This window comes from Narcine bancroftii, chromosome 12, assembly GCF_036971445.1.
Source record: "Narcine bancroftii isolate sNarBan1 chromosome 12, sNarBan1.hap1, whole genome shotgun sequence".
Lineage (NCBI taxonomy): Eukaryota > Metazoa > Chordata > Chondrichthyes > Torpediniformes > Narcinidae > Narcine > Narcine bancroftii.
The window spans coordinates 62613919-62637721 of NC_091480.1; the positions used below are offsets into that span (position 1 = coordinate 62613919).

Consider the following 23803-nt stretch of genomic DNA (forward strand, 5'->3'; position numbering starts at 1 on the left):
CCCCCTCTTGGCTTCCAGGCCACATCCCGAGCAGCTATCCCCCAATATAATGATGCATGGGAGGGTGGGGTGGTAGTGGCGGCACTGAGCGGGGTGAGGTTTGTGGCACCGCAGAGTGGGCTGGGAGGGTTAGTGGCGGCAGCGCTGAGCGGGGGGAAGGGGGGGGGGGGGTAGTGACACCAGTACAACATGGAGCCCACTGAGACCAGCTCTCGCGAAAAGGTTGTGTCGCCATTTATTTTGCCCACTACTGCCGCCTCGAGCTGCCAGAAAATTACTGGACTGGCTTCTTCATTGAACTTTGCAGCAAACTGAATAATAACAAGACTGAAGGTTGCAACACCCCCTTTTCCCTCATGGTCCCCTTGGATCTTTCTACTGCCCACAAGGGGGGGGGGGGGGGCGCGGCAGTGCCCACTTTGGGAATCACTATGTTAAACAAATCTTCTGGAGCTTTTTCAGGAGGTTACCAGCAAAGTTGATGAAGAAAAGGCTGTGGACGTTGTCTACATGGACTTCAGTAAGGCATTTGACAAGGTCCCCCATGGGAGATTAGTCAAGAAAGTTCAGTTGTTCAGGTATCATCGTAAGGTAGTAAACTGGATTTATGGGAGAATCCAGAGAGTGGTGTTGGATGATTGCCTCTCTGACTGGAGGCTGGAGTGGGGTGCCTCACATTGCTGCTGTGGAGGAGTCACGTGATGACTTCACCTGCACGAAGGAACAGGACGCTGTGGTGGCGAGGAGCGCCCGATCCTTGAGGTCAGTACCAGCCCTGCGGAGTTGTGACCCACCAGCTGGTGCACTACAAAAATGGCTCTCGGAGCCAAACGAAATGCGCAGTGCACAATCAAAGAAGAAAGAGGACACTGGCGGGAGGGGGGACTCAGTAGAGGAGCGGGCTGTCACAGAGCAAACAGCTGAGGGACGCCCAACACCAGGGCGCTCAGCTGGAGGATGAGGAAGCCAGCAGAAGAGGGAGCGATGAAACAGACGAGGGAGATAGATGGAAGGATGACCGACAAGAAGATCAACATCAGGAAGCACAACAAACGAGCAGCCCAGGAGGGGCGGACCAGCAAGAAGAGGCCCGACAGAGAGATACAAGCAGCTCATCAGGAAAAACAGAAGAGACACAGACACAAAGAGAAGAAGACGACACAAACACAGATACAGACACAGAAGAAGAGGAAGAAGAAGACCAAGATCTTCACAGAGAAATAGAAGGTAAAACTGATGGACAAAGAGAAATAAAAGGTAAAACTGATGAACAGAATATGGATAAAGTATTTTTTGAAGAACAAATGAGATAATTAAAAGAATGGATATCTTTAGAGTTTAACGCAATTAAATGGAAAATGAAAAGAACAAAAGATAAAATGCAAAGGTTAGAACTGGTAATGACAGAAATAGGGAAAAGAGTAGAGAATGTGGAAGAGCGGGAAATGGCTGTAGAAATGGAAGTAAATTACTTAAGAGAAAAATTGGAAGAAAGTACAAAAAAATTAAAGAGACACAAGAGTTGTTATCTCAGAAAATTGATATGTTGGAAGTTTATAGTAGGCGAAACAACATCAAAATAGTGGGCCTGAAGGAGGGTGAAGAAGGCACAGATATGAAGGAATTTATAGAAGGATGGATCCCGAAGGTCCTGGGAATGACAGAAATGCAGGAAGAAATGGAAATAGAAAGGGCGCACAGAGCACTAGCTCCGAAACCACAGGCACATCAAAAACCAAGATCCATCTTAATAAAATTTTTGAGATACACAAGAGAAAATATACTGGAACGGGCAAGGAATAAAGTTAGAAAAGATAATAAACCATTGGAATACAAGGGTCAAAAAATATACAGCGAAATCGATTTTGTAGAAAAAAGGTTACAAATTCATATTAAAACATCCAGCCGTGCTGTTCTCGGATCCAGAGAAAGTGCAAGAATTCGCAGAACTTTTGCAGGACAGGAGGAGAGATGAAGAGATGTAACAAGAATGAAAAACGTCGATAAAGTATAATATAAATGTAAAAACAATGTATATGTAAAGAGCTAAAGAGGGAAAAGAGAAGGGAAGGGAGTAAGCGGGGGGGAAGAAAATAGAGCTTTGTTATATGTGTTTAAAAAAAAGTGTTTTTTGGAGAGGGCTGAGTAGAGGGGGAATAACTGTCACTGCAAAATCAGTTGATACTGCGAACAAGATCGCAATCCAAATGAAAAGGGGAGTTGTGGTTGCCTGGCAAGGGATATGGGGCAACTTGGGGGGGGGGGGGGGGAGACACTTTTGGGGTAAAGGTATTAGTGGATGTAGGAAGTGCGGGATACTTTATGTTTTAAACGTGTTATCATACATTAAGTGTAATAAGAGAAAACTAAGAGATGAAAATGGGGAAAAGGGGATGAAGGTGTCGAAGAGGTGGAAAAGAGATGTATGCAAGATACAAGATAGCCATGTTGAACTATATGACTATAAACATTAATGGAACACATAACCAAATTAAATTGAAGAAGGAAAAAATAGATATAACATTTGTGCAGGAAACACATCTAACTGAAACGGAACATAACAAATTAAAGAGAGACTGGGTAGGACACGTAACGGCAGCATCCTATAATTCAAAAGCTAGAGGTGTAGCCATACTAGTTAACAAAAATGTACCAATCAAGGAGAAATAATAGAATTTTGGGATTTGCTCAATATATATGCGCCTAACAATGAGGATCAAAAGTTTATGCATGATATTTTTTTGAAGATGGCAGACACACAAGCAAATATATTGATAGGAGATTTTAACCTTAATTTGGACCCAATGTTGGATAAAACTGGACAAAAGACAAGTAAAAAGAATAATGTAGCCAAATTTATGGTTAACTCAATGCAGGAAATGAAACTTATGGATATATGGAGGAGGAAACACCCAAGAGAGAAGGAATTTTCATATTATTCGAGTAGGCACAAAACATACTCAAGGATTGACACGTTTTTGTTGTTGGCCTATATTCAAGGGAGAGTCAAGAAAACTGAGTATAAAGCTAGACTACTATCAGATCATTCACCCCTATTATTAGCAATAGAACAGGAGGACATCCCACCAAGAACATATAGATGGAGGTTAAATTCCATGCTACTTAAAAGACAGGAATTTAGGGAGTTTATTGAATGCCAAATTAAAACATATTTTGAAATAAATACGGAATCAGTGAAAGACAAATTTATATTATGGGATGCAATGAAAACTTTCATTAGAGGGGAGATAATAAGTTATGTAACTAAGATGAAAAAAGACTACAATTGAGAAATAGAGCAGTTGGAAAGGGATAATAGCAAGTACAGAAAAGGAACTAGCAAAAAGGGATGATATAAAGAAAAAGAGAATTGGCGGACAAAAAAAAATACGAAACATTACAAACGTACAAGGTGGAGAAGAACATAATGAAAACAAAGCAAAAGTATTACGAATTGGGAGAAAAACACAAAATATTGGCCTGGCAACTTAAAACAGAGCAAGTTAAAAGAACTGTATTGGCATCAAGGAAAAAGGACGAATAGCGGATACTGTCTGTAAATTTATTAATCTAATTCATGCAGTTCAAGAAAATAAGAAGCCAACAGTGGCTGTTGCTCTAGATGCAGAAAAAGCCTTTGACAGAGTAGAGTGGAATTACTTATTTAAAGTATTACAGAAGTTCAATCTACCACAAAAATATATAAATTGGATTAAAGCATTGTATAATGGACCATTGGCAAAGGTAACAGTAAATAGATATGTATCAAGTCACTTTAAATTAAGTAGGTCAACCAGACAGGGAAGTTCGCCTTAGCAATAGAACCTTTGGCAGAACTGATAAAAATAGAAAATAAAATAAAAGGGATAAAAATAAAGGAGAAGGAGTATAAAATCAGCTTATTTGCAGATGACATTATAGTATACCTAACAGAACCAGAGGTATCAGTAAAAGAATTACATAAGAAATTGAAGGAATATGGAGAAATATCGGTATACAAGATCAACAAAAAGTGAAGTAAATGGCAAGCACAAGCAATCCGATACCAAGGTATCAGGTTAGATAATAACTTAAGTACAAACTAAATTATCAGCCACTAATAAATAAATTGCAGGAAGACTTAGAACATTGGAAAGAATTACCAGTAACGTTGATAGGGAGGGTAAACTGCATTAAAATGAACGTGTTCCCAAGGATACAATACTTATTTCAAACGTTACCAATTCCTTTAACAGAAAAATTCTTTAAGGAACTAAAGAGAATAATAAGGAAATTCTTGTGGAAAGGGAGGAATCCAAGGGTAGCGTTAGATAAATTAACAGAGAGGTATAATCAAGGTGATTTGCAGTTACCAAATTTTAGAAATTACTATCTCTTCTCTCTCTTTGGCTTGGCTTCGCGGACGAAGATTTATGGAGGGGGTAAATGTCCACGTCAGCTGCAGGCTCGTTTGTGGCTGACAAGTCCAATGCGGGACAGGCAGACACGGTTGCAGCGGTTGCAGGGGAAAATTGGTTGGTTGGGGTTGGGTATTGGGTTTTTCCTCCTTTGCCTTTTGTCAGTGAGGTGGGCTCTGCGGTCTTCTTCAAAGGAGGTTGCTGCCCGCCAAACTGTGAGGTGCCAAGATGCACGGTTTGAGGCGATATCAGCCCACTGGCGGTGGTCAATGTGGCAGGCACCAAGAGATTTCTTTAGGCAGTCCTTGTACCTTTTCTTTGGTGCACCTCTGTCACGGTGGCCAGTGGAGAGCTCACCATATAACACGATCTTGGGAAGGCGATGATCCTCCATTCTGGAGACGTGACCCACCCAGCGCAGCTGGATCTTCAGCAGCGTGGACTCGATGCTGTCGACCTCTGCCATCTCGAGTACTTCGACCTTAGAGATGAAAGCGCTCCAATGAATGTTGAGGATGGAGAGGAGACAACGCTGGTGGAAGCGTTCTAGGAGCCATAGGTGATGCAGGTAGCGGACTCATGATTCGGAGCCGAACAGGAGTGTGGGTATGACAACGGCTCTGTATACGCTTATCTTTGTGAGGTTTTTCAGTTGGTTGTTTTTCCAGACTCTTTTGTGTAGTCTTCCAAAGGCGCTATTTGCCTTGGCGAGTCTGTTGTCTATCTCGTTGTCGATCCTTGCATCCGATGAAATGGTGCAGCCGAGATAGGTAAACTGGTTGACCGTTTTGAGTTTTGTGTGCCCGATGGAGATGTGGGGGGGGCTGGTAGTCATGGTGGGGAGCTGGCTGATGGAGGACCTGAGTTTTCTTCAGGCTGACTTCCAGGCCAAACATTTTGGCAGTTTCCGCAAAACAGGACGTCAAACGCTGAAGAGCTGGCTCTGAATGGGCAACTAAAGCGGCATCGTCTGCAAAGAGTAGTTCACGGACAAGTTTCTCTTGTGTCTTGGTGTGAGCTTGCAGGCGCCTCAGATTGAAGAGACTGCCATCCGTGTGGTACCGGATGTAAACAGCGTCTTCATTGTTGAGGTCTTTCATGGCTTGGTTCAGCATCATGCTGAAGAAGATTGAAAAGAGGGTTGGTGCGAGAACACAGCCTTGCTTCACGCCATTGTTAATGGAGAAGGGTTCGGAGAGCTCATTGCTGTATCTGACCCGACCTTGTTGGTTTTCGTGCAGTTGGATAACCATGTTGAGGATCTTTGGGGGGCATCCGATGCGCTCTAGTATTTGCCAAAGCCCTTTCCTGCTCACGGTGTCGAAGGCTTTGGTGAGGTCAACAAAGGTGATGTAGAGTCCTTTGTTTTCTTCTCTGCACTTTTCTTGGAGCTGTCTGAGGGCAAAGACCATGTCAGTAGTTCCTCTGTTTGCGCGAAAGCCGCACTGTGATTCTGGGAGAATATTCTCGGCGACACTAGGTATTATTCTATATAGGAGAATCCTAGCGAAGATTTTGCCTGCAATGGAGAGCAGCGTGATTCCCCTGTAGTTTGAGCAGTCTGATTTCTCGCCTTTATTTGGCATCACGAAGGTCCTGAGGCAGTTTTCCTTGGTCCCAACAAAGCTTGAAAAACTCATGCAGTTTGACATGCAGAGTTTTGCCGCCAGCCTTCCAGACCTCTGGGGGGATTCCATCCATACCTGCTGCTTTGCCACTTTTCAGTTGTTCGATTGCCTTATATGTCTCATCCTGGGTGAGGACCTCATCCAGCTCTAGCCTTAGGGGCTGTTGAGGGAGCTGAGGCAGGGCAGAATCTTGGACTGAGCGGTTGGCACTGAAAAGAGATTGGAAGTGTTCTGACCATCAGTTAAGGATGGAGATCTTGTCGCTGAGGAGGACTTTGCCGTCTGAGCTGCGCAGCGGGCTTTGGACTTGGGGTGAGGGGCCGTACACAGCCTTTAGAGCCTCGTAGAAACCCCTGAAGTCGCCAATGTCCGCGCTGAGCTGGGTTCGCTTGGCGAGGCTAGTCCACCACTCATTTTGGACTCCCGGAGTTTGCGCTGAAGATGGCTGCATACGCGACGGAAGGCTTGTTTCTTCTCTGGACAGGACGGCTTTGTAAGGTGAGCCTGGTGGGCAGCTCGCTTCTTTGCCAGCAGCTCCTGGATTTCCTGGCTGTTTTCGTCGAACCAGTCCTTGTTTTTCCTGGAGGAGAAGCCCAGTACCTCTTCAGTGGATTGCTGCACAATTAAGGTATTTATTAGATTTTTACCAGACAAGGGAAAAACCAGACTGGACTAAGATAGAACTAAATAAGATAGGGGAAAAGGTACCGGAACATATACTTTACAAGTGGGATGAAAAGCTGGTGCAATATAAAAACTCACCAGTACTGCATCATTTACTTAATACATGGAAGAAGATCCACTTTGAAAGGAAAAAAAAACAATGATCAAATACCGAAATTACTATTGACGCAAAATCTGCTAATTCCTTTTACAATAGACAACCTTTCCTTTAGAGAATGGGAGAGAAAAGGAATCAAAAGAATAGAAAATTGTTTTTTTGGGAAATAATTTATTAACATTTGAACAGTTGAAGTACAAATATGGAATAACTCATGGTGCAATGTTTGCATAACATCAATTGAAAGCTTATTTAAAGGATATATTGGGAAACAGCTTGAGACTACTTGAAGGAAGCAGCTTTGAATACGTGATTACAGACACAATGATAATTAAAAGATTTATAATCAACATGTACATTAAGCTGCAAGATAATGAAAATGAAATAAACTATAAACCTAAGCAGAAGTGGGAAAATGATCTAAACATAAAAAATGAAGTATGGGAAAAGTTATGTTCTGGAACTATGAAGAATACAATAAACACAAGGTTACGTATGATACAGTAGAATTGGTTACACAGGGTATATATTATTACTCCTCAAAAATTAAAAAAATGTGATTCAACATTATCAGATAGATGTTTTTGCTGTAAGAAGGAAATAGGAACAACATTACATGCAACTTGGGCGTGTACAAAAGTAAAAATGTTTTGGGAAGTATTAAATCAGATACTAAATAAAATTACAAAAAAAACATACCAAAAAAACCAGAGATATTTCTTTTAAGTAACATAAGAAGTAGAGAATTAGGCCTCAAATTGGATAAAGTGCAAAAAAAATTCATTATGATAGCCTTAGCGATAGCAAAAAAAATGTATAATGGAAAAAATAACATATAATTTAAAAAATAAAGTCACAATGTTTGAACAAATTTGGGAACCGTACATGGAACATATCAGAGAGAGCTTGCTTACGACCTCCATCCCCTAAAATGAGAATGAAAATGATAAGAAGACAAAACGATTAGATTCAGTGTGTAATAAATAGATGATGCATTTTTCTTGTTTATTTTCCTTTGTGTGAAGATATTGTTTTATGGTTTTATTGTATTGTAATTGTTGAATATTTATGGATTTTGGAGGGGGGAGGGTAGAGGGGAGGGAGGGAAAGGGTGAAAAAAAAGGGGAAAAAAGATCGCTGTGTAAATTTAATGAGAAATGTTTGTACATTATTTTGGTTGATATGGTTCATAGTGTGAAAAATAAAAAAATATTTTAAAAAAAGTTTTGCTGCTGGAACCATTGTTGTTTCTTATCTATAATTGATGATCTGGATGATAATGTGGTAAACTGGATCAGCAAGTTTGGAGATGACACAATGAGTGGAGGTGTAGTGGACTATGAGGAAGGTTTTCAAAGCTTGCAGAGGGATCTGGACCAACTGGAAAAATGGACTGGAAAATGGCAGATAGAATTTAATGCAGGCAAGTGTGAGGTGTTGCATTTTGGAAGGACAAACCAAAGTAGGACATAAATGGTAAATGGTAGGGCACTGAGGAGTGCGGTAGAACAAAGGGATCTGGGAATACAGATACATAATTCCCTGAAAGTAGCACCACAGAGTAGGTCAACTAGGCAGGGATGTCCATTATCTCCCTCACTGTTCGCTTTAGCAATAGAACCATTGGTAGAATTGATAAGAGCAGAAAATAAAATAAAAGGGATAAAAATAAAGGAGAAGGAATATAAAATCAGTTTATTTGCAGATGACATCATAGTATACTTAACAGAACCAGAAATATCAATAAAAGAACTACATAAGAAATTGAAGAAGCATGGAGAAATATCGGGGTACAAGATCAACGCAAATAAAAGTGAATCGATGCCAATGAATAATGCGGATTACACAGAATTTAAAAAAGAATCATCGTTTAAATGGCAAACACAAGCAATCCGATACCAAGGTATCAGGTTAGATAATAACTTAAGTACAAACTAAATTATCAGCCACTAATAAATAAATTGCAGGAAGACTTAGAACATTGGAAAGAATTACCAGTAACGTTGATAGGGAGGGTAAATTGCATTAAAATGAATATCTTCCCAAGGATACAATACTTATTTCAATCGATACCAATTCCCTTAACAGAGAAATTCTTCAATAAACTAAAGAGAATAATAAGGAAATTCTTATAGAAAGGGGGAATCCGAGGATAGCGCTAGATAAATTAACAGAATGGTACAAACAAGGTGGTTTGCAGTTACCAAACTTTAAAAATTATTAAAGATCAGCACAATTAAGGTATTTATCAGATTTTTATCAAACAAGGAAAAAACCAGATTGCACCAAGATTCTTCTTTGGCTTGGCTTCGTGGACGAATATTTAAAGAGGGGGTAAATGTCCACGTCAGCTGCAGGCTCGTTTGTGGCTGACAAGTCCGATGCGGGACAGGCAGACACGGTTGCAGCGGTTGCAGGGGAAAATTGGTTGGTTGGGGTTGGGTGTTGGGTTTTTCCTCCTTTGCCTTTTGTCAGTGAGGTGGGCTCTGCGGTCTTCTTCAAAGGAGGTTGCTGCCCGCCAAACTGTGAGGCGCCAAGATGCACGGTTTGAGGCGATATCAGCCCACTGGCGGTGGTCAATGTGGCAGGCACCAAGAGATTTCTTTTGGCAGTCCTTGTACCTTTTCTTTGGTGCACCTCTGTCACGGTGGCCAGTGGAGAGCTCGCCATAGAACACGATCTTGGGAAGGCGATGGTCCTCCATTCTGGAGATGTGACCCACCCAGCGCAGCTGGATCTTCAGCAGCGTGGACTCGATGCTGTCGACCTCTGCCATCTCGAGTACTTCGACGTTAGGGATGAAAGCGCTCCAATGAATGTTGAGGATGGAGCGGAGACAATGCTGGTGGAAGCGTTCTAGGAGCCGTAGGTGATGCCGGTAGAGGACCCATGATTCGGAGCCGAACAGGAGTGTGGGTATGACAACGGCTCTGTATATGCTTATCTTTGTGAGGTTTTTCAGTTGGTTGTTTTTCCAGACTCTTTTGTGTAGTCTTCCAAAGGCGCTATTTGCCTTGGCGAGTCTGTTGTCTATCTCATTGTCGATCCTTGCATCCGATGAAATGGTGCAGCCGAGATAGGTAAACTGGTTGACCGTTTTGAGTTTTGTGTGCCCGATGGAGATGTGGGGGGGCTGGTAGTCATGGTGGGGAGCTGGCTGATGGAGGACCTGAGTTTTCTTCAGGCTGACTTCCAGGCCAAACATTTTGGCAGTTTCCGCAAAACAGGACGTCAAGCGCTGAAGAGCTGGCTCTGAATGGGCAACTAAAGCGGCATCGTCTGCAAAGAGTAGTTCACGGACAAGTTTCTCTTGTGTCTTGGTGTGAGCTTGCAGGCGCCTCAGATTGAAGAGACTGCCATCCATGCGGTACCGGATGTAAACAGCGTCTTCATTGTTGAGGTCTTTCATGGCTTGGTTCAGCATCATGCTGAAGAAGATTGAAAAGAGGGTTGGTGCGAGAACACAGCCTTGCTTCACGCCATTGTTAATTAAGGTATTTATCAGATTTTTATCAAACAAGGAAAAAACCAGATTGCACCAAGATAGAGCTAGATAAAATAGGGGACAAGGTACCAGAACATATACTTTATAAATGAGATAAAAAACTGGTGCAATATAGAAGTTCACCAGTACTGCACCATTTACTCAACATATGGAAGAAGATTCACATAGAAAGGAAAAAAAACAAATTACCAACTACCAAAATTATTATTGACGCAAAATCAACGAATCCATTTCACAATAGATAACCTTTCCTTTAGAGGATGGGAGAGAAAAGGAATTAAAAGAATAGAAAATTGTATTTTGGGAAATAATTTATTAACATTTGAACAAATGAAGTACAAATATGGAATAACTCATGGTACAATGTTTGCATACCACCAACTGAAAACCTACTTAAAGGACAAATTGGGAAGCAGACTGAGGTTACCAGAAGGAAGCAGCTTTGAATATGTGATTACAGAAACAACGATAATAAAGATTTATAACAAACATGTACATCAAGCTGCAAGAGAAAGAAAATGATGAAATAAGCTATAAACCCAAACAAAAGTGGGAAAAAAATTTAAACATAAAGATAAAAAATGAAATATGGGAAAAGTTCTGCTCTGGAACTATGAAAAATATAATAAACACAAGGTTACGCATGATACAGTATAATTGGTTACACAGGTTATATATCACGCCCCAAAAGTTAAATAAATGGGATCCAACAGTATCAGATAGATGTTGTAAGAGGAAATGGGAACAACAGTACATGCAATTTGGGCATGTGAGAAAGTGAAAAAGTTTTGGGAAGATCTAAATCAGATATTAAATAAAATCACAAAAAGTAACATTCCAAAAAAATCCAGAGATCTTTCTTCTAAGTAATATAAGAAGTAAAGAATTAGGCCTCAAACTGGATGAAGCGCAAAAAAGATTTATTATGATAACCATGGCTATAGCAAAAAAATGTATAATGTCAACTTGGAAATCAGAAGAGAGCCTGAGAGTACAGCAATGGTACATAGAAATGAATAAATATAATCCATTGGAAAAAATAACATTTAATTAAAAAAATAAAGTCACATTATTTGAACAAATTTGGGAACCGTATATGGAACACAACAGAGAGGGCTTGCCGTGGACCTCCACCCCCGAATTGATAAAATGAGAAGACAAAATGACCTGATCCAGTGTGTAAAAGTGGATGACACAATTTTCTTGTTTATTTTCATTGTGTGATTACATTGTTTAATGGTTTTATTGTACTGTATATGTTGAACGTTTAATGGGTTTGGAGCGGGGAGGGAAGGTAGGGTAGAAAAAAGGGGAGAAAATGCCACTGTGTATATTCAAGAGGGAAATGTTTGTGTGTATTTTGATTGATATGGTTCATAGTGTGAAAAATAATTTAAAAAAAAAGTAGCGCCACACATAGATAGTGTTGTAAAGAGAGCTTTTGGCATATTGGTCTTCATACAATGTATTGAGTATAAGAGATGCGATGTTATGTTAAAGTTATGCATGATATTGGTGAGGCCAAAATTGAAGTATTGTGTGTAGTTTTGGTCACCTTCCCACAGGAAAGATATCAATAATATAGAAAGATTGCAGAGAAGACTTACTGAGTTACAGGGAAAGTTTAAACAGGTTAGGACTTCATTTTCTGGAGTGTAGAAGAATGAGGGGAGATTTGATAGAGGTATTTAAAATTATGAGGGGGATAGACAGAGTAAATGTAGATGGGCTTTTTCCACTGAGGGGAGGACAAACCAGAGGACATGGGTTCAGGGTGAAAGGGGAGAAGTTTATGGGGAACATTTGGGGCAACTTCTTTGTACAGAGAATAGTGGGAACCAGCTTCCAGCTAAAGTGGTGAATGCAGGGTTAACTTTAACATTTAAGAAAAATTGACAGGTCCATGGATGGGAGGGGTATGGAGGAATATGATCTGGGTGCAGGACAGTGGGACTAGGAAGAATAATAGTTTGGCACAGACCAGAAGGGCTTTTTTCTTGTGCTGTAATGTTCTAAATTTGGAATAATCAAGATAAATTAATGACACCCATTATTTTTTTTTAAATCTTTTCTATCATGAAGCAAAAATGGCATTACCAAGAAGGTGATATATAAAATTAACCTTTATTAGGCTATTTTAGTGGGCACTTCTGTGCCAATCATATCAATGTGGGTAAAAGGTGGTGCAGAGGTCACACTAGGAAAGGGTGACAGGTTTTCTTCCTTAAATGACATTGATGAACAAGTTAGTTTTTACAACAATTCAAAAGTCACTTGGATTGAAAGCACCTTTTCATTTTACTGAATTTAAATTTTTAAACTGCCACCAAAACTTATGTTCTCTGAATATTTTGGCTTGGCTCCTGAATTACTATTCCAATAACATCAGCACTCAAGTGCACAAACTTTTAACCACAGAAAAGAGGTTAAATTGAGCAGCACGGACATTGAAACAAACACGAGCATGCAACTTCCATCAAGATTATAATATTTGCCCTTGAACTTGAACACTTACCATATTCCTGAAGTTGGCACTGGTAGTTTTTGATGCATTACTAAATTCCAATAAACTGGTGCTGTTCATGATCTCGCCTGTGTTTTCACTGCAGCAAAAGATGTGATAATTTCATGTTTATGACCAAAAATCTGTATGATTTTTTTCATTCATACATTAATTAAAGCTAATAAATCCAAATGTTTCCATTTCCCCAAGAAAACTAGAACTCAAACATTGCTAAAGCACAGAGTGAAAACTTTTCAATGAATAAAATCATCAACACAGAGAGCGAAAGACTTGGCCTAGCTTTAAACAAAAAGAAAACTGAAGTAATGGTAATATCAAAGAAACCTGATATTCCAAATTGTAGGATCATATGAAATTCTGAAACAACTTCACAACTTCAAGCACCTTAGATCATGGGGAACATCTGATGGTAAATGTGAAATAGACATCAAAGCAAGAACAGCGTTTATAGAAATGAGAAACAGACAAGAAAATAGCAATGGACATCTGCCTTGGAACTCTCAGCTGCTACATTCTTCCTATATTGATGTCTGGATGCGAGTCATGGACCATCACAAATGCAATAGAAAAAATGTAGTAGAGATGCGGTTTCTCAGAAGAATGCCGTGCAGATCATATATGGACAGGAAAACAAACGAAGAAGTTCTACAATGAACGAAAACAAAACGTACATTACTTAAAAGAATCAGAAAACAGCCATTAAAATTCTTTGGACACATCATGCGAAGAGATACATTAGAACATTTGGTTACAACTGGAAAGCTGGAAGGAAAAAAGAAGCCGAGGCTGACAGAGAATGAAAATGAGAGATGGATTAACATCATAGTTAGAGACAGGGGAGGCAACAACTACAATTCGGAGGGTCAGACACCGTGATGGATGGAGAGATATGATCGCCCACGCTGAACGGCAAGCCACCTGAATGAACAAATGAATAAAATCCACATCAATTTTTCATTGATCTGTGCAAAACCAGTTGGAATTAGTTCTGGGCTAATAGATTGGCAAAGTGATGCTGTTCAATATCAAATAAACTGCCAGCAATCACTATTGTTCACACCTAAATAATATTTAATGTGAAGTTGTGTTACTGCAATATTAATGTAACTAATGTGAAATGATGCAGGGATAGCTGGCATCTGTTGACCTGTTCTGAATGAACAATTTCACCCATACCTATTTTTCACATTTAATCAGCTTCAAGTCTAATAGTTGGCATTAAACTTGAGAAATCTGAAAACGTGAGCCATTTCTAAGATTTTTGCTTCAGTCTCTGTGTTGCATACGATACATTAAGTTTCAAGATATCTTGCCATATATTCCTGCTTTGTGAAGGTTCCATATTTTCTTAAAAGATAAAAGGAGGCCAGATAATCCATCTATCCTCACTGTCAAAATATCCCCATCATTTCCAAAACCCCATTTATTTATTTCTTCATCAAGATTTGAGGGGTCCAGACCTGAAACGTGGAAGGCCCATTTCTCTCCATGCATGATAGCATTTCACAACAAACAAAAGTAACTTGTATAGTAAAACCCGTTATCTGGAATTCAAGCAACCGGCAAAAAAAATTTGAGGACAATTAAATTTAAAAAAATTAAATAAAAGTTTAAAATTGTAAAACTAAGCGTAACACATAAAACCTTTGGTGAAGATGGGAGCAAATATTCATCCAGTGGAGGGAGGGCCTTGGTCGGGCTTTGCTTGTAGCAGCTATTGAATAAAGTTGTGTGAAACAGCAATGGCATCGCCCAGGATGAAGAGCTGCTTTGATGCCGTTCACCATTGGGGTGACTCTCTTAACAAGTCTCCTTATCTCTGCTTAGTAAGAATCACCACGGTCAGAGGCTTTATCTGTAAACTTGGGGGGGTGGGGGGTAGTTATGATGTTACTGTTCATCTTTCGGGCAGCTCCGTGGAGGGAGAGGAACCCGCAGATGCAGCAACGGTTAAATATTTTCAAAGAATGTGACTGAAAATAAAGTAAAATGCTTTATTCATGCAAGTGAAGTTTGTTCAGTATAGTAAGTACAGTATAGTACTTTTGTCTTTAAACTGTTTATTCTTAATGCAGGTGAGGAATTAGTTAGGCATTGAAAGAGTGAGTCTCAAGCAACCAGAAAACTCGCTTATCCGGCATATATTAATCCCCATAATTGCCGAATACCAGAGTTTTTACTGTACTTGCATTCATAAAGCAAAAGATCAAACAAGATTCAACACTCAGCCACATCAGAAAATACTACTGATGATACAGTAGGAGAGAAAGACAGAGAGGATTAGGATGGAAATCCAGAATTTAGGGTGTTCATCCCACCCCCAACAATAAACCAGGTAAATCTATATGATCATGAGGTGAGAATTGGAGGAAACTAGAGATCCCATGGGCCAAAGGAATTTGGAGAGACAAGCCATGGAGTGATTTAAAAACAAAGATAAAAAAAGTGACAAAAAAATCTATTCCATCCCTGATATGTTGGATTTATTCTTACCTCTGTATATTCCCATGTTGTCTCATAACTCTGGCCTGTTGCTCAGTAATGATTATGGCTTTCACAATAGGAGGCTTTGTTTGAGCATTCAGCTTCACCCCAAGCAGAAATCGAACAGTCGCTGAAAACTTACTCTGAGTCTTCAACACCTGTGGGGGTTGCTTTTCCACAAGAAATGCACTGTAAAACAGAGACAAGGTCAAAATGTCTGCTGTTTATTCCTTTCCACATATTATTTAAACCTTATTTTAACATCAGGCTTATCATCTCTTTGCCTCTACTAATCCCAACGGCCCAGCTCTAGATAGTGACAGCAACTAAGCAAGGTAAATCTTCTCCTCAATCTCTCTGGGGAACTATTTATCCTCTGCTTAGTGCCAAAATCAGGAACTGGGGAGAGTGGAGGGTGAAGCTCACCACCACCCCCTCCCCCATCCCTCCTTTCTGCCCTCATTACAGTTACCACAGTGTTCTTAATAGAAAAAAAAAGCTCATTTTATTAATATTAGTATGAACAGAAATGGCAAGCTACATTGCTTTTTATATATTTTTTTAATCCTAATATCACTAATGCCCAGAAGAAATACAAACACAAGTAGGCCAACAGGCAGAAGCAATTAAGCAATGACAATTTCAAATCTTGCTACTTCCTTATTTATTTTTAGTTTGGTGAATTTTACATTCAAACCAATGAGGCAAAATTCAGCCTCATTCCTCCATTCACACATTCTGTTCTCAGTGGATGAAACTTCTATGTTTCAAATGATTGTGCTTTGCGCAAGATAAAATGGTGGGTGCTGTGCACTTGCCAGATTGCAGCGGGAGTGGCAAAGAATAATTAGTTCGGTGGCAAAGCCAGCTGTTATTTTAGTGTGCGGATTCTCTGAGTTTAGGTCATCATAAATTCTGTGAGCTTGCTTTACATCAGGACACATTCAGAAAATCATGTTGTTTGCGCTTGCAACTCTCGGTTTATTTGGATGCAAATTTATTTGGTTGGCAACCTCCACTTGCTATATAATCAAGTTGGTAATAAAGGAGTTACCTTCTAACCAAGTTACTGAGTAAGCAGGAGAGCTTCTCGGGCACTCCTGATATCTGGTCACTACCAATGTCTTCCTGTGTGCTAATCAGCCCAAGTTCTTGCTGAATCTGACAGTTCATTTCCGCAAGTTTATCACACCTGGAATAAGAGCAGACTTTAACATCAATACTTAACCCTAATTCAAAAGAACACACCAAGAACCAGAACTCTAGAGATCTCAGATAATTCACTATAGTTGCAATTCCAAAATTCCCTCAGAAGTTTCTTTATTACATACTATAACTCATAGCAATGTCACTGTGAGAGTGTCTACACCAGAAGGACTGCCAATGTTCAAGGTGTGGCTCCTAAAGGAAATTAGGGAAAGGTAATAAAATGCTGTCCTTCCCAGGAATACCCATCTTCTGAGAATGGTCATCTGTAACTAAACAGCATCTTTCAACCTGAGTGCAGTGCAAGCAACTTAAAGGACCTACTAGACCAACCATTCCAAACCTTTTTTTTCTGGCTATGGCTCCCTTAAGACTCTGCTCAAAGTTTATGGGCCCCCTTCCCTGTGAAGCAGTCAAGTTTAGTTGGTTTCTTCCATCCTTCTCTCCTACCGACTACATAATAAACAGAAAAAATATTTTTTGATTTCAGCCGTGACCCCCTTTAAATCTGCTGTGGCCCCCAGGTGGAGCCAAATGGCCCCCATTGAGAATGGCTGTACGAAAGGTCTGGTAGGAACTACCTCAAGTAGGAACAGTACAGTATGAACATTTTACCAAGAGACACAAGTACTGAAATACTTCAGGAAGTCATGTGGCCATTAATTCAGACAGCTTCCAATATCAGGTTATATGTGGACATAGTAACTTAGTCTCTCACACTGATTGCACTGATGCTAAGCACCAGTTGAGAGCTGGCCTTTTGGTTAAAACCTCAACTTTCTTTACACAAATAAATGCAGATGCACATAGACAAAGAATATTTTCAGTTTGTCCCTCTCTCCACATGAGGAGACTGACTGCAGCCAAGAAAATGGCCTAAAAATGGCTTCAAAGGGTCTGGGCAAAAGAGGGAGAGGAAAAAAATGTCTCAGCTTACATTTCCTGGACTGATTGTGAACAGCTGACTGGTGCTGATATTTATGCCATGCTTTGTCTAATTGCTTCTTATGAACAACTAGCTAACTATATGACACCTCAAGTCTTCTCCGCTATGCAATGAGCCCTAAGCTTCACCCATTTCCTCTTCTGTACTTAAATATTAAAGCACTTAGTGATAAAGTCTATGCCTCTCAGCCACTGGATTAATTTATTGACACAGTTTTTACCATGAACTGTAGCTCATTTCAGCCAAGACAACGGTTAGGGCATTAAAATGAGACTCCAGTCTCCTTGAGCAGAGAGAGAAAAAAATCAGGTAGGAGTCTCATTTCAGACTTAGTGCTTGCAAATTCACAACATGCTGTAAAAAATATCAAATACATTAAAGTGCCTAGCAAATTAAAACGTTTGATAGATGTTCTTGGCTCAGTCTCACTTGGAATCTCCATTACCAGTATCCCGTTATGTTTCTCATTCAGTGAGCCAGCGCCTTGGAAGTAAATCAATCTTATAGCTGCGCCACGATGTCTAACTGCAGTGCGGCTATCTCAATGGTTGACCCTTGTTTCAAGCAGTGTCTTCAAGTGCTAACTGGTATTGTAAAAGGCTGGGCAGTAGACTGGCAAATTTCATGCATCAGGAGGTCAGCAGAACAAAATCACTAAAGGAAGCTAACTGAGGATGATGTGCCACATGTTAGGTTCCTGCACTTCAACAGCAGCAAAGGTGGAGAGTGTCAAATAAATCAGTGAAATAGAACTACGAGGGTGGCTGCTCCACGCTCATTTTTTTACTTAAAAAGTAAAATGCAATGCAGTAAAATGCTTGCATCCTCAAAAATTCAATAAAATAAAATATTGAATATGTAAATGCTCTGTGTAAGCATGATTGAATTTTTCTTTTTGGGGGACTTTTCTATCTGGCTTGTAGTCTTCATCTTTAGATAAGCTCTTTTTCACAAAATATAAAATGAACAAGTACAGAATCACTCGTCAATAGAAAAGTGATTGGGTTAATGTATGCCTGATGTTTTTCTATATTTTTGTGTAATCTTATAATTACAAAAGAGACTACAAACATGATTGTCATTGAACTGTTAATTAAAAATGCGGGAATTTCTAAATTTTTTCCCCCCATATCCAATGTTCAAAGTGGATGTCACTGGCAAGGCTGGCACTTGTGGCCCATCTTCATTTTCCCCTGCTGGATCATAGATGGCAGTTAAACATCATCATGGGTTTGGTATGGAATCTCAGCAGCAGCTTTTTTTCCCTAAAGCACATCGGTGAACAAAATAGGTGGTTACACAATTGCAAATGTTGATGTATTCACTTTTAATTTTCAATCTTTATTTCACAAACTAAATTTAAGTTGCTCAGCTACAATGGTGGTATTTGAACCCAACTCCAGGAACACAAACAATGCCCCAATCTGAGATTTAGCGCCTACGTGCCAATTTATTTGTAAAATACTACACAGCAAATGGACTGAATCTGATTCCTCACCATTCCTGAAGTGACCCCAGGTTGTCCTCAAAGTAGGCACCATTTCCTGACAGCTGAAGTCGTCGTTTCCAATTCTGAATCATATTCAGCACAAGGCCCTGGACCTGTTCCAGAGAGCGCACCGCTTCCAGGATGCTGTAATTTCTCTTCTGTTAAAAAGCCATTCAAAAAACCCAAAAGATTCATTGTTAACCTTCAGGCAATGTTTACCCTATTGACTGGATCCAAAGAAGAAACACAGCACAACTTATTTTTGCCTATTATACTTTGTATTTATTCTCTCTATAATCCCACTGGAAGCAAACTACAGAAAAGAACAGTTTACGTATTCATGCAGATCAGATCATATCCATGTCACAGGTACAGTTTAGTGCCAAAAAGGTGAATTTAATACAACTACAGGTTATTGCTACGTGGTTGTCTGGTGCTCACACACGACCATATAAAATTAATGGTGAATTATAAAGCAAATCTTAAACAAGAAAACAGATTAATTCTTGAGATAGATGATAAATAGAAAGCATATTCAATGGTACTCCAAATTAGTTTGAGATTTCCTCCATCCAAACCCTATTTACTTTGAACAGTTCCCCTTTAAACTGAGCTGACTCAATGATTTGTTCCCAATTAAATCCAAGGTTTCACCCACTTGTGAACATTTCTGTAAATTTTCTGTACAATTTCAGCATTCATAATAAGCAAGTATTGTTTAATTGTAATTTCAAACTTCAGAGTTCTTGTAATCTGAAATACTGCACCATCACCTTGACTCGATGAAACTCACCATAACCTTTGATGCCAAGCATGTTCAATTGAAAACAAAAACAATCCAGAAATTGCTGCTTCTATTAATCTGCTTCCCTGCAGTTCTCACCAAAACAATCAATGCAGCCAGTCAATTGACGTGAACCTCAGTTTTACTTGCACTAGTCTCAGTGTAAGACTAAGAAGAATTTTGAACCTGCATGAGTGAGGTGTGTCTATGCTTATCACATTCATTAAGATGCAATCTTAATAACTTCTCTAGCTCATAAGAGTTAATTTTGTGTGTGGAATTTTATATTATTTTTCTTTGATGTCATCCTGCTTCTATTTAAATGCATGCCCTAATCTTTAGCTCTTTGCAAAATGTTTACAAGATTGTTTAGGGTAGCACGGTTAGCGCAACACTATTAGAGCACCAGCGACTGGGGTTTGAGTTCAACGCTGTAAGTAAGGAGTTTGTACATTTTCCTTGTATCTGTGTGGGTTTCCTCCAATCCTCCAAAGCGTACCGAGGTTTGTAGGTTAACAGGGATATTTGGCCAGAATGGGTTTGTAGGCCAGAAGGGCCAGGTACCATGCTGTATGTCTAAATTTACATGTTAAAAATTGTTTTTAAAAAAAGCTTCTTATTTACGGGTTTGAATTTTTCCAATCAGTCAGCACAGATCCCCAGCAGAAGAAAGGAATAAAACAAACTGCTGAAGGAATTCAGCAGGTTGAGCAGTGTCCATCTTGGACGGGAAAGAAATTGATGAAGATGTGAGAGAAGATCCTACATCAGGACTAAGAGTAGTGAGGGAAGGTAACCGTTAAAAAATAGAGAGTTAAGGATGAGTCAGGGGCCAATAGATAAGTCGTCGGTCTCATCAGCAACAACAATGAGTCACTACAGAGAAAAGGTGGAAAATCTCATGGAATGGTGCGAGAGTAACACAACCTGGGTCTCAACGTGAACAGGATGAAGGAGACGATCGTGGACTTCAGGAGGACCAGGAAAGACCACCCTCCATTACACAACAACTCTGTATAGAGTGTGGTGAGCACCAAGTTCCTTGGAGTTCAGTTAACTAGTGACCTATCGTGGACACACAACATCTCCTCACTTGTCTGGAAGGCACGACAGCAACTGCACTTCCCAAAAAGACTGAGGCAGTCAAGGCTACCGGCCACCATTCTGTCAAAATATTAATATATCTGAATCTGTATGTGTGTTTTGCATAGTGGACAGGAGAACACTGTTTCTTCAGGTTGTACCAGTAGATTCAGACAATAAATAAACTTGAACTAAGGAGGGGTGAAGGATGACAGGTAGCTGGAGCCAGAATGGGGAGATAGAGGGGAAGGGGTAGATTGGGAAACTCTAGGTGTAATAGGTGAAGCAGACAAATAAATTAAATAGGGAAGATGAAGCCATGTAGGAGGGAGGAGAAGGTGATGGAAGGTAATAAGCAGGGGCACAAAGGTGTTAAAGTAGAAATGAAGAGTGGATGGAACCAGATGAGGAGGGGATCCAGTGGTGAAATGCAGGGAACTAGGAGAGGGGAGGGGAATGGGGATGTAGTAGTCTACAACCCAATGGTATAAACGTTCAATTTACCAATTTCAGGTAATCCTTACCTCATATATTCTCCCACACCGCCTCTCTCTCTCTCTCTCTCTCTCTCTCTCTCCCCTTTCAAGGCATTCCTTGTCGTCCCAGTTTTGCTCCCTTTCCCATACTCCCCTCCAGTCCTCATCACCATTTTTTTTGAATATTTTATTTATGATTTTCATAGACTCACAAAACTCAACAAACGATTCAATACGGAGTCTGTATTTATCCCCTCCTCCCTCCCCACCCCTCACACATACAATTTAACATATAATCAAATGATTTATGTTAATACAGACATCAATGTGGCCATCAACCCTTACAAAAACCTAAACAGAAGAGAAAAACCTAATGACTTAGAAACAAAGATTAAAACGTGAAAAAAAAAATCAAAAATAAAACCCAGAACAACTGAAAATAAAGAAAAACACATAATCTGCGTCATATACTGTTTCACTAGTGTCACTGCTTTTCCTGCTGGGGACAGATTGTTCCAGTATCTCTATTTCGAGGGGGAGGGGGACTAATCTATGATATACCTCGGGTAAAGTTGCCATACTCCAATGAATGTGTCATGCTCCTTCCTTAGGTTATATGTGGCCCCCATCACCATTTTCATTGCCCTCCTGGTTTCATCCACCCCTCCCCTATCTGGCTCCATCTACAATTTTTTCCCCCCTCAGAATACAGAACATTCCAGCATAGTTAAACAGGAAAGTATGCAGATGCTGCGAGGCCACCCACAAACTGGAGTATTCCAGCTGGGCACTCTCCAACCGGATGGAATGTTGGCCTTCATCGCTAGAAGAATTGAATTCAAGAGCAGGGAGGTCATACTGCAACTGTACAAGGTACTGGTGAGGCTGCACCTTGAGTACAGTGTGCATTTCTGGTCTCCATTTTTGAGGAAAGATAGACTGGCCTTGGAGGCAGTCCAGTGGAGGTTCACCAGGTTGATCCCGGAGAGGAGGGGGTTGATCTACGACGAGAGACTAAATTGTCTGTGATAATACTCACTCGAATTCAGAAGAATGAGAGATCTTATAGAAACACAAAATTATGAAAGGGATAGATAAGATTGATTTCCAACAGGAAAATTGTTTTCACTGGTAAATGAGACTAGATCTAGGGGACACGGCCTCAAGATTCAGGGGAGTAGATTTAAGACGGAGATGAGGAAAAACTGTTTTTCCCAGAGAGTAGAGAATCTGTGGAATTCTCTGCGCAGGGAAGCATTGAGGCTACTTCATTAAAGATAAATATGTTAGATAGATTTTTATATAAAAAAGGAATTAAGGGATATGGGGAAAAGGCAGGTTGATGGAGTTGAGTCAATGATCAGATCAGCCATGATCACATTGAATGGCGGAGCGGGCTCGACGGGCCAGATGGCCGACTCCTGCTCCTATTTCTAATGTTCTTATGGTACTAACATTGACTTCTCCAGTTTCCATTAAACAGGATGCAGGAAGATTTATAAAGATATTGCCAGGACTTGAGGAACTGAGTTACAGAGAAAGCTTAAATGAGGGGAGATTTGATAGAGGTGGACAAAATTATGATAGGTATAGACAATGGGTGCAGGAGTAGGTCATTTGGCCCTTCGAGCCAGCACCACCATTCACTGTGATCATGACTGATCATCCACAATCAGTACCCTGTTCCTCCCCTTAGGAATGTAAGTAGGCTTTTTCCATTGACGTTAGAGGGAACAATCCAGAGGACATGGGTTGGGTGAAAGGGGAGAAGTTTAGGGGGAACGTTTGGCGGCTCAGTTAGCACAACGCTGTTACAGCACCAGCAATGGTAATGGGGCTTAAATCCCGCGCTGTCTGTAAGGAGTTTGTATGATCTCCCATGTCTGTGTGGGTTTCCTCTGGGTGCTCCAGTTTCCACCCACCCTTCAAAACATACCAGAGGTTGTAGGCCAATTGGGTGTTATTGGGTGGCACAGACTCGTGGGCCAAAAGGGCCTGTTACAGTGCTGTATGTCTAAATTTTAAAAAAAATTAGGGGGAATTTCCTCACACAGGGAGGATGGGAGTGTGGAAATGATGAATGCAGGCTCAATTTTTACATTAAAAAAAATTTGGACAAGTACATGGATTGAAGTGATATGGAGGGCTATGGACTGGGTGCAGGTCAGTGGGACTATGCAGAAAAATAGTTTGGCACAGAATAGAAGGGCCTATTTTCTGTGCTATAATGTTCTATGGTTCTAAAAACTCAATTAGGCCCATGAGGCAATGATGTGCCTCTCACATATCCACGCTGACTATTCCTGAGAAGATTATGCTTCTCTAAATGCTCATAAATCCTGCCATGAAGAATCCTTGCCTATCACTGACATAGAATCTCTGGTCTGCAATTCCTAGGAGTCTTCCTTTTACCTTTCTTAAACAAGGGTACTACATTTGCCATTCTCCAATCCTCTGGTCCCTCTCCTGAGGCCAGGGAACCAGTGCCCAGCAATCTCTT

General features: G+C 40.3%; 1 protein-coding gene across 4 annotated transcripts in view; it reads right to left on the reverse strand.

Moving 5' to 3' along the window:
* LOC138747304 (signal transducer and activator of transcription 5B-like) overlaps window positions 1-23803 on the reverse strand; it is a 215210-nt gene that overhangs the window by 60502 nt on the left and 130905 nt on the right. For all 4 annotated transcript variants that reach the window (XM_069906394.1, XM_069906395.1, XM_069906397.1 and 1 more), the window contains 4 exons: window positions 18970-19118; window positions 16374-16511; window positions 15329-15508; window positions 12827-12914 (listed from right to left, as the gene is read on the reverse strand). In XM_069906394.1, coding sequence (XP_069762495.1) covers window positions 12827-12914; window positions 15329-15508; window positions 16374-16511; window positions 18970-19118 — 555 coding nt within the window. The remainder of the gene's footprint in view (window positions 1-12826; window positions 12915-15328; window positions 15509-16373; window positions 16512-18969; window positions 19119-23803) is intronic.